The 12,536-nt window shown below is 35.1% G+C and overlaps 1 protein-coding gene across 1 annotated transcript in view; it reads left to right on the top strand.

Moving 5' to 3' along the window:
* Positions 1-12,536, top strand: part of LOC126469900 (inositol 1,4,5-trisphosphate receptor) — a 345,163-nt gene that overhangs the window by 245,096 nt on the left and 87,531 nt on the right. The window contains exon 36 of the mRNA XM_050097248.1: positions 9,112-9,519. Within this exon, the coding sequence (XP_049953205.1) occupies positions 9,112-9,519 (408 nt within the window). The remainder of the gene's footprint in view (positions 1-9,111; positions 9,520-12,536) is intronic.

The following is a 12,536-nucleotide window of genomic DNA, read 5'->3' on the forward strand; positions in this document are numbered from 1 at the left end:
TGAATTGAAAACTAGATTTACAAGAAATTAAGAAAGGAGAGAGAAATATTATTAGAAACATTATGGGACTATGATACACATAAGATGGATACAGACTGCAGACCATCGAGATAACAGAAAAAGTATCAAACATTGACATTGACATCAGAAAGAGATAAATGAAGTTCTGTGGACACCTGGACAGATTAACTGAAAACAGACTAACTAAACATCTATTGGAATACATGACATCTTTCAAAGCATCAATACCTTGGGTAACTGAAGTTGAGAAAGATTTGACAAAAGCAAAGATTGGCGTAACAAACACATCAGACAGGGATAGGTTCAGAAGCAAAATTAAGTGGAAAATTATTCCAGAGATGGAACCAAAACCATCCCAACCAAAGTGGACTGAAGAAACAATGAAGACCTTCCAGGGAAAAAATGAAGAAATATTGGGAAAATAAGAAGAACCCTAAGGAATATTGAAAATCTCCTTCTTATCGTTCTCCAATGGGGACATTCACTAATAATAATAATAATAATAATAATAATAATAATAATAAACCCCGTGGAGGTCCGGGAAAAGAATAGGCCTCCGGTATGTTCTGCCAGTCGTAAAAGGTGACGAAAAGAACAAACCACTAATAGGGCTAACCCCCCTTCTAGTGTGATTAGTTGGTTCAGGACAGAACTAAAGAAGCCTCGGACAAGCGCCGTCATGGTCGGGGATGACGCTTGAACCCTATGCCCGCCCACAATGGTAACGACACTGCTAGCCAACTGGAAAATGATTTAAATCCAAATAGAGGTGTTTTGCAGAATATGCTTCCTGCGACCACCCTGGAAGGAAAACAAAGACAGGGGATGAGATGGTCAGATGAAGTTAATCGACACCTCATGTTCTGTTATTACCAAGCAACAAACCTAGGAACCAACACAACTGGGTACCGATCACAAGTATACACAACATTTATTACCAGATACCCAGAATTAAAATTTTTAACAGAACAACGACTAGCTGATCAGATTCGTGTAATAATAAAAAATAACAGGATACCCCAGTCAGAATGAGAAAACAGCAAACAACAAGTACAACAGATACTGGAACAAAATAATGTGCAATCAGAAGAAGAAGAAGAAGAAGAAAATACAGTAATGGACTCAAACATCCCAGAGCAAACAAACAAAGAAGAACACGCATCAATTAAACAATCAGAGGAAAATGAAATCTTAAGACAGCCACCAGAACAAGCACAAATAGAACACGAAGTGACACACATTAGATATAGAAGAAAAATTTCAGCTGACGTATGGAATACAAAGGCACAAATACAGACATTAGACCATTCTTGCATAGACCGCCAAATAACCCACAAGTCGAAACAACAATAAAAACTATCAACACAATCATACACAACAAAATAAATGAAAACACAACTATGGAAGAGTTACAACTACTTGTTTATATAGGAGCACTCACTACACTAAATATACACACTAGGGAGAGATCAGAACCAACCAACACACAGAAGAAACCCACAAAACCAGCATGGCAACACAGGCTACAGATCAGAATAGAAAAACTGAGAAAAGACATCGGACAGCTAACACAATTTATAAGAAATGAAATGTCAGAAAAAAAAGAAAAATGTTAGGTAAAATCTCACAACAAGAAGCGATAGGGCAATTAGATGAAAAGAAGCAGAAATTACAAGCATTGGCCAAACGACTTAGAAGATACAAAAAAATTGAAAATAGAAGGAAACAAAACCAAACATTCAACACAAACCAAAAGAGATTTTACCAGACAATAGATAACACACACATTAAAATAGACAATCCACCAAACATAACAGACATGGAACACTTCTGGAGCAACATATGGTCAAACCCGGTACAACATAACAGGCATGCACGGTGGATACAAGCAGAAACAGACACATACAAGATGATACCACAAATGCCTGAAGTGATAATTTTGCAACATGAAGTCACCCAAGCAATTAATTCTACTCACAATTGGAAAGCCCCTGGAAAAGATAAAATAGCAAATTTCTGGCTAAAGAAGTTCACCTCAACACATTCACATCTAACTAAATTATTTAACAGTTACATTGCAGACCCATACACATTCTCTGATACACTTACACATGGAATAACTTATCTGAAACTTAAAGATCGAGCAGACACAGCAAACCCAGCTAAATATCGCCCCATAACATGCCTACCAACAATATACAAAATATTAACTTCAGTCATTACACAGAAACTAATGACACATACAACACAGAACAAAATTATAAATGAAGAACAAAACGGCTGTTGCAAAAGAGCACGAGGATGTAAAGAGCAACTGATAATAGATGCAGAGGTGATATATCAAGCTAAAACTAAACAAAGGTCGCTACACTATGCATACATTGATTACCAAAAAGCTTTTGATAGTGTACCCCGCTCATAGTTACTACAAATATTGGAAATATACAAAGTAGATCCTAAATTGATACAGTTCCTAAACATAGAAATGAAAAATTGGAAAACCACACTTAATATCCAAACAAATTCAAATAATATCACAGCCAATACACATTAAGCGTGGAATATACCAATGAGACTCATTAAGTCCTTTCTGGTTCTGTCTTGCTCTGAACCCACTATCCAACATGCTAAATAATACACATTATGGATACAATATTACTGGAACATACCCACACAAAATCACACATTTGCTATACATGGATGATCTAAAACTACTGGCAGCAACAAATCAACAACTCAACCAATTACTAAAGATAACAGAAGTATTCAGCAATGATATAAATATGGCTTTTGGAATAGACAAATGTAAGAAAAATAGCATAGTCAAGGGAAAACACACTAAACAAGAAGATTACATATTGGATAACCACAGCGACTGCATAGAAGCGATGGAAAAAACAGATGCCTATAAATATCTAGGATACAGACAAAAAATAGGAATAGATAATACAAATATTAAAGAAGAACTAAAAGAAAAATATAGACAAAGACTAACAAAAATACTGAAAACAGAATTGACAGCAAGAAACAAGACAAAAGCTATAAATACTTATGCTATACCAATATTGACCTACTCATTTGGAGTAGTGAAATGGAGTAACACAGACCTAGAAGCACTCAATACACTTACACAATCACAATGCCACAAATATAGAATACATCACATACATTCAGCAACTGAAAGATTCACATTAAGCAGAAAGGAAGTAGGAAGGGGATTCATCGACATAAAAAACCTACATTACGGACAGGTAGGCAATTTAAGAAAATTCTTTCTAGAACGAGTAGAAACTAGCAAAATACACAAAGCAATCACTCATATAAATACATCGGCTACACCACTGCAACTTCATAACCACTTCTACAACCCTTTAGATCACATAACATCAACAGATCCGAGGGAAGTAAATTGGAAAAAGAAAACACTACATGGCAAGCACCCGTATCATCTAACACAGCCACACATCGATCAAGACGCATCCAACACATGGCTAAGGAAAGGCAATATATACAGTGAGACGGAAGGATTCATGATTGCAATACAGGATCAAACAATAAACACCAGATATTACAGCAAGCATATTGTTAAAGATCCCAATACCACAACAGATAAATGCAGACTTTGCAAACAACAAATAGAAACAGTAGATCACATCACAAGCGGATGTACAATATTAGCAAATACAGAATACCCCAGAAGACATGACAATGTAGCAAAAATAATTCACCAACAACTTGCCATACAATATAAACTAATAAAACAACGCGTTCCCACATACAAGTATGCACCACAAAATGTACTGGAGAATGATGAATACAAATTATACTGGAACAGAACCATTATAACAGATAAAACACCACCACATAACAAACCTGACATCATACTCACCAATAAAAAGAAGAAATTAACACAACTAATTGAAATATCCATACCCAATACAACAAATATACAAAAGAAAACAGGAGAAAAAATTGAAAAATACATCCAACTGGCTGAGGAAGTCAAAGACATGTGGCATCAGGATAAAGTTGACATTATACCAATTATACTATCAATTACAGGAGTCATACCACACAATATCCACCAGTACATCAATGCAATACAACTACATCCAAACTTATATATATGACTACAGAAATCTGTAATTATTGATACATGTTCAATTACCCGAAAGTTCCTAAATGCAATATAACATATACCATACAGTTAAAAGGAAGTCACGCTTGATCAAGGTCCGCATCACTTTCCATTTTTAACCAGACTTAACGTCTGAGAAAGTAAAGAAATAATAATAATAATCACAGATAAGTGGAAAATACAAATATGCAGACTGGAAATGATAATTGTTTACAGTGTCCAACATTGGTGTAGATTAATTCAAGCTGAACAGTTTTATGCAGGACACCTTTGATGTATCAGTTATGAAAGTAACTCAAATCTACGTAGAAAAACACCTTACCTACAGCACATACACATAACACAAGATTTTCATGTTCTCTCACACTCTGCCTTCAAACGCATCCCTATCCCCACTTTCATTCCCCACCAGTCTGGATTTCTAGTATGTTCACAGCACTCTCTCCTGTCACTGTACAAAAATTTGTGACTATGTGAATTATTTCTCATATTTGACCTTTTTTTGTCTTAATTGCACCATTGACTTAGTTGTGCACTTACAGATTGTAAAACTGATGTTTATTTAAAATTTATCTAACAGTTTTGTGAATTTTATCAGCATGAAATTAGCGATTAAATCGTTTTGTTTGTCTGGCTTTCTGACTATGAAACTGTTGTGCTTGCAATGGTTAAGTGTGGTTGAAATTGTCAACTTTATTATTTTTTGCAAAAATCATTCTTCTTTTACTATTCTCATGGGCATGTTATTTAACGAAATATCCAACAAAGCTGATGACATAACGACATACTCAGTGAAGACAAGAAAAGTTTGAATATAGGAAATAATTTGTATAGTCTCAAATTTTTGTACAGTGGTAGGAGGAAGTGCCACAACATAAATGAAATCATGACTGATGGGGGATGAGTATGGGGTTGGGGGTGTGTTTGTAGATCACTTTTGTACAGTACCTGTTAACTTGTAAACTGTAGCCTTTAGTGAAAATATATTTGAGTAAAAAATTAAACTACATTAAATTTCCTACAAAAGGGTTCTTTTAAATTTTTCTCTTGGGCTAATAATTTGCGTGTAGAGAGTGAGAAAATTTAAAATCTCATGCGACATGCGTGTGCTGTAGTAACTTATGTGGTTTTTGTAGGCCAATTTTGATGTACTTTGCTGACTTGATAGACGAGAAGTGTCCCATATAAAATTGTTCATCTTGACTTCCTCTATATTACTGTGGTATGTTGGAAACAGTTATTATTTACATCATGTATACGCAAAATAATACACACAAATAACGCAAAATGATACAATACATTTCATACAGTTTATATATGTATATGACTGCTGTTATTAGAAATCATACGCGCTTCTTCATAGACCACCTCAGCCAGCAAATCCTTTTATACACAACAATGATTTAGTACAGGTTTTACATCACACAACAGCTGTTTGTTAGATATTTAAATATAAAGAAAATGTTTGCTGCCAAAAGACTGTACTTACAGTTTTCGATCATTAGAGACGTTATTTCAAAAATGTCATTGTTCAGCGTATTACCAAGTAAAAGCATTGTTCAAGTAGGCATTTCTTAAATCTCGCTTTAAATTTATTTTTGTCTTGCAACTTTCTGATATAGACTGTATAGTCTGTTGTAAAAGTTTAAAACCACTGTGACTCACATGCCTTTTGTGTTAGTTCTTTTTGTTTTTGCTGTGTATGTAGTGCTGTAACTATGAAAGTCAGCATTTGTCAGTATTCAAGGTAGGCCCTTATATATAAACTCATCTGCATATAATGAATGTTAGTATTTGTAAGTTTTCTGAATGGGTTTTCAGTGTGCTTGTGGAGGACTATTTATTATTATTCGGATAGCCCTCTTCTGTAACAAATGAGTAAAAGAAATTGTTTTAAGTGGCAAGTGGTGAAATCCCAAAATATTATTACATGTATTGTAAGAGACTGAAAATAGCCGAAGTTTGCCATCCTGGCAGCTTCTGAGATAAAAACATCTGTCATAATTGTAAGGGGGGGGGGGGGATGTGAATCTCCAGCATTGGCCTAGATTTTCTCGTGTCTATGGCTAGATGTAGATTTCTCTTTTGACTTATTGTTGCAAACTGCATGTAATTTGTTGTATTTACATTTAACGTCAACTTGTTTGCATTAAACAAAGAGTGGACATACATCAGGTCTTTATTGGTAATTCTATGCAGCAATTGCTTTGGCAGAAAGAGTGGACATACATGAGGTCTTTGTTGGTAGTTTTGTGCAGCAATTGCTGTGGCACGATTATCATCATCTGTGGACAGCATATGACTTTGGCTGTAATATCTAGGGTGTGTACATCATTTATACAGGTAAGAAGTAGTGTGGACCAAGAATTCTGCCCTGTGGTAGTCCTATTTCCACTTTTTTTCCTACCTCAAGCTAAAGTGATTTTGTGATTTGAGTAAGGTGGCATCACTTCTACAATCTGTGTTCAGTTTCGTAGGGATGATTCAAACCCCGTTTTGCCAGGCCCTTGAATACCTAGTGCCTTAAATTTTTCTAAATGGATGCCATGCTTGACAATATCATATGCTTTGGAAAGAACTAAATTAACTCCTGATATGCTATTGTTTTTTTTTTCTAGATGTCTCATTATTTGTTCAGTGTAGCACATTACTGCCTTTTCTGTGATTTTACCTGACTGAAAGCAATGCTGACTACTGGATAGTACCTTATGGTCTTTTAGATATTTTTTGATTTGGCATTTCATCAATTGAAACTCAGTTGGTAGAGCACTTGCCTGTGAAAGGCAAAGGTCCCGAGTTCGAGTCTTGGTCTGACACACAGTTTTAATCTGCCAGGAAGTTTCATGTCAGTGCACACTCCGCTGCAGAGTGAAAATTTCATTCTGGATTTCATCAATTTTTCCAATATTTTGGAGAGTTCCAGAAGGAATAATATTGGCTGATAGTTTCCTGCCTTACAGATGTCTTCATTTTTAAATAATGGCTCCACTTCCGATATTTTCAACCTTTTGAGAAATGCTCCTTCACTAAATGATAACTTGACAATTTTTTGTGGAGCAGGGACAACTATGAAAGACACCAGTCCTTCACCTACTCTTGCTGACATTTTAAGTTTCAAGCTCTTTACAAGTTTTAACACTGTTGAATCTGCCTCATACTATAAGCAGCTTTTGAACATTTCGACCTTTTGGTTTTGTCTTCCCCATAAATTTCAAACTTAATGAAGCTGTTACATTAATGAAATAATTATTTGTGTAATATGGATTTCTTTTCAATATTAATGTGTGATGCATGTTTGAGAATGATATCCTGTTATTCACATCTTTTCCCTGTTTGGGGCTTCAAAATTGCCAAAACAGTATTTGACTTGTTTTCCAGTTGTCTACTTAAGCTGTCATTTGTTGGAAATTTTGCCTTAGCAATAATTTTTTGATAGATGCTCATGTAATTCTTAACATAGTCTATCAGCTGTGGATTTGTGGATGTTTTCATTTTAAAAATTAGTCTTTTTGACTTCTACAAGAATTTTTAATGCCAGATGTGATCTAGGAGCTTGTATACATGTTACCACGGGATCCAATTTTTGATAGCTTCTTCGGAAAGCATGTCTCAAAAATCCCATGAAATTTAAAGAGCAGGAAATGATATGCATCATCAGTATTTGTGTGGGACAGCACTTCTGCCTAGGATTCATTGCTAAAGATATTTGCAAAGTTTACACAATTTTCTGTAGAAAAATTTATTTCGTACACCCTGTGCTTTTGTTTCTGTCAGTGACAATGAGGGAATTTTGAGGACAAGAGCTCTTTGATCTAATAACCCTAAATCAGAAATTGTTCAGTATAACCCCATAACTAGGTTTGTACGAATAAAGGTATCATGATGAATCACAACAATTAACAAACTGTCTCTTCAGCACTTGCACAGTTTTGTGATAGTTGTAATCGTCGTCACACCTCTGTTGAACCATATTTAGTGTGTTTCGTCTTTCAGCAGCTTGTAGCATTCATTCAGTTTGCTCAGATGTTTTTTGTTTAAACGCAGTGCAAATTACGTACATTCTCATGCTGAGCAAAACGTGTTTCAAGGATTTATTCTCATTGTTAGTGCAATATTTACGTACATATTTTTTGTAATGTTACACAAAAAACAATGTTAGTGATAGTTTGCGTGTGTGTGGTTTTCTACATTACTGAGGAAGCACAATACTGGATAATCTCAAAAAGACAACTACAGTTCAAAAGATGCAGAAAAACACACATGCAAACACCACACAAAATGCTTACGTAAATATATGTGCACTCGATATCGAGAAAAAATTCTCAAAATGCACATTGCTGAGCATGAAAAAATATGTAACTGATGCAGTGTTTCATTATTTAAATAATAAATGACAGCTGCAGGCATTCCAAAAACATCGATAATGACATATGAAATTGAGTCAAACGTTTCTGCTTCCCAGTTATCAGTTCCCATTATATCAGTGGTTTTTGTTAGATAATAAACTAATATTAGATAATAAACTAGTCCCCGACTTGAGTATTTTATGCCTATTATGTGCACATACATAAAATGCGAGGGGTTATACTATACATAACTTTTGCAGCTTAGAAAGTTATTCCCCACATTTTACATTTTCCCGCATTTTACACCATTTTTTGAAGTGCCTTGAAAAGTGTAAAAGTGGGGTTTCACTGTATTTCTATTTGTGTAGCTGCTAAATTTGAAAATATATTATCTTTAAGATTATTTGTGTTATTTGTTATTCTTGTATGGTCAAACTATGTACTTTGTATCATTTTCATGGAATGTTTCACACTGTACTATGAAAAATGTTATGAAGTCATATTTAGTATGAAAATAGTAGAGGTGTTGAGTCATTAACAGGCATATAAATATACATTGTTCTACATTTTAGTGTTGGTAGCTACAGTTTTTTTTCCTCCCAACAGAATCTTCTGCGAACTCAAAATAACAAGACATATTATAACTTGGTGTCAGAAACACTGATGTTTCTGGATTGCATCTGCGGCTCCACAACTGGAGGACTGGGCTTGCTTGGGCTATACATAAATGAGAATAATGTTCATCTCATCAACCAGACCTTAGAGACTTTGACAGAGTATTGCCAAGGTCCTTGCCATGACAACCAGAATTGTATTGCTACTCATGAATCAAATGGTCTCGATATCATTACGGCACTCATACTAAATGATATAAATCCTCTCGGAAAAACAAGAATGGATCTTGTCTTGGAGCTGAAAAATAATGCCTCAAAATTACTCTTAGCAATCATGGAAAGTAGAGGAGATAGTGAAAATGCTGATCGGATCCTGTACAACATGAATCCAAAGCAGCTGGTGAGTTGATTCCTTTTATTTTTTTCCACAGCAACGCCATTGTATTAAGTTGTAACATTTATTTGTTTTTGGGTGGTTGAGGACATCGCCAGTAGCATTTCAAATAACCACTAAAGGTAGGGTTTCCATAATCCAAGAACCAAAACCAAGGAAATAGTCCAAGCATTGTCACCATCAGCAAAGGAGTTGTAATTACTGAAGGGAATTAGTCCAGGCATTAATGCTGTCAGCAAAGGAGTCGTCATTAATGAAGAAAATTAAATTAAGTTCATATTAACTAACTTTTTAATTGAAACATTAAACCCAAATTGCTAAAATGTACATAATTGTGTTGCTACAGTTGAGATATATTTTACACCAAGCTTTGTACAAGTCATATTTCTCTGAGCATTGAACAGAAAACGTGAACGTGCTCAGATTCTGAATGAGTCTGCAAAAATGAATGCAACTTATATTTTTTATGTTATACTGAATTTGGAGCATTGCATTGACTGAAGTTAAAGCCATCCTGTTCCTTTCTTCTGTAAATTGTGTGCTCACTATAGAAAATACTTTCTCCCCATTAGCATTATGCCCTGGAATGGAGAAATAGTGTAGCACAATCCCAAGTAGTTCTGAAAATTGCTTATCAGAAAAACAATCTTCAAATGATTTTACCCACTTTTTATGAGGTATAATCTCCAAGTTCTGATTCTTGGTGTCTCCCAGAAAACATTCAAGATTTACTACCAGATCAAACAGCAATCTCTCATCCGTTTTACAAGTTTCTTGCGTCCAGTTCAATGAACATTCTGCACTTTACCAATCAGGTACAGTCTTCACAACAGTATCCATTCAAAATGTTTTAAGTTGACATAAAGGCTGGCTCTATTTCATGAGGCAATCTATAAGTATCTGATAAATTGCCTTGACTTCCTCGTGAAATTCTAACAGTTGATACTGTGTCAGATCTGACATAAATTCTTTTACTTTAGAAGTCATGAAGTTAAATGTTTTCTGACCTCTAAAAACATGCACAATGCCCTTAAGCTGCAACCTAAACTCACTCACAGATATATCATATTTCTTAATGCTTGTAATTGCCTTTTGAAATGAACTCATATGAGTATGCAGGACGTGTAAGTAAATTTTTCCAGAAGAATAAGGAAAAAAGATCTGAGGAGACTTGGACACTTAACAAGAAATAGAAAGTATGATTTAAGAGCCTCAAACATGTACATGAACCTTTCACTTGTAGGATGTAAGCTCACCCACCTAGTTTTTACATGCCTGAGTAAATCTTTGTGTGTTATATGCAGTAAACTGAGTGAGGTGGCGCAGTGGTTAGCACACTGGACTCGTATCCAGGAGGATGATGGTTCAAACCAGCGTCCGGCTATCCTGATTTAGGTTTTGCGTAATTTCTCTAAATCACTTCAGGCAAATGTCGGGATGGTTCCTTTGAAAGGACACAGATGATTTCTTTCCCTACCCTTCTCTAATCTGAGCTTGTGCTCCATATCTAATGACCTCGTTGTCGATGGGATGTTAAACACTAATCTCCGTCTTTTCCTCCATGTGCTTTCAATCACAAAAATCCTTTAGTGCAGCTACGTGAACATTATAAATTAAAAGGTAGTTATACACTTTGGTAATAATACTTTGAATCTCTTGTGAAAGTATATCTGTCCCATCTTGGATTGCATTATGTAACACATGAATTGGGCAATTTACCTGTACTGTAGACCAGTTTAGTTTGTGTTCAAGTTTTCTGACTATATTGTTTTTTCCTTTTCTTCCAACACTTCCAAAGTTAGTATTATCGACACCAAAAACTCAACCTTTGTCACTAAGACTGAATTCAGAAATCACTTTATATACACACTCAGTGTACTGGAGATTTTATTGTCGCACTCATTTAAATATAGTAAATTACACTGAACAAATCCTGTGATACCAAAATATTGTGCCAGAACAGGAAACATTGTTACATGGTTGTTATTACTGCCACCTGTACTGATCCCTACATTATTCACTTTTGATGGGCTATGTCATACATTATATTTTATGAAAGGTGATATAATATAATTAACAATTGCTTCAGAGTTACTTTTTTTACTCGAAAACTGAACAGCTACCTTTCAATCATTAAAAATCTTATAAATGATTTTTGTTGTGCATGAAGAAGAATTCTAAGAATAGTGGTGTTTCACAGCATGAAATGCAAGTGTGTGTTCTGCTGTAAGAAACTTATTTGATTCTCTTTGATTACCACTAAAGAAACTGGTCAACTGTTTCAAAGTTGAAGCTGAATGCACAGCTCTTATATGTTTCTTGCTTGTAAAATGGTCATTCAGAGTTCGTTTCCCAACCATCGGAGATTGAAATGTAACAACTGTAATGAAATAATTAAGGATTAGTTGAGACTTAACCTTAGACATGCTAATTAATGTTTTTAGGCCACATTGACAGTTATTATGTTGCATTTAAGTTAGGTACACTACCAGTATCAGGGTGGGTCAAACCGTTTCTAGCCTAACAAATAAACAATGACAGAAATTTCATAATACCAATTTATTTTTCAATATAATACCCATGCACACTAACAAACTTGTGGGCATGCTCGGATAACTTTGGAAAACCATTCAAATAAAAGGTATTTGATTTCAAGTCCAACCAAGCATTGACAGCATCAATCACTGTGTCGTCATTGTCAAATCGCCATCCTTTGAGGTCTTTTTTTAGGTTTGGGAAAAGAAAAAAGTTTGATGGAACCAAATCTGGAGAATATAGCAGATGATATAACAATCCAAAGCCACAATCACACACAGTTTCCAGTGTTGCAAGGGCTTTGTGCACTTGTGTGTTGTCCTGATGCAAAAGAACTCCGCATGTCAATTTTTCATGCCCTCTTTTTTTTTTCTCTCAAACAGTGCGGGAGGGTGCAGTAGTATGATGCATTGATAAGTTATGCCCTTCTGCAAGTAATCCACCATAATTACCCCTTCTGCATCCCAGAAGACTGATGCCATCACCTT

This window comes from Schistocerca serialis, chromosome 3 (assembly GCF_023864345.2).
Source record: "Schistocerca serialis cubense isolate TAMUIC-IGC-003099 chromosome 3, iqSchSeri2.2, whole genome shotgun sequence".
NCBI lineage: Eukaryota > Metazoa > Arthropoda > Insecta > Orthoptera > Acrididae > Schistocerca > Schistocerca serialis.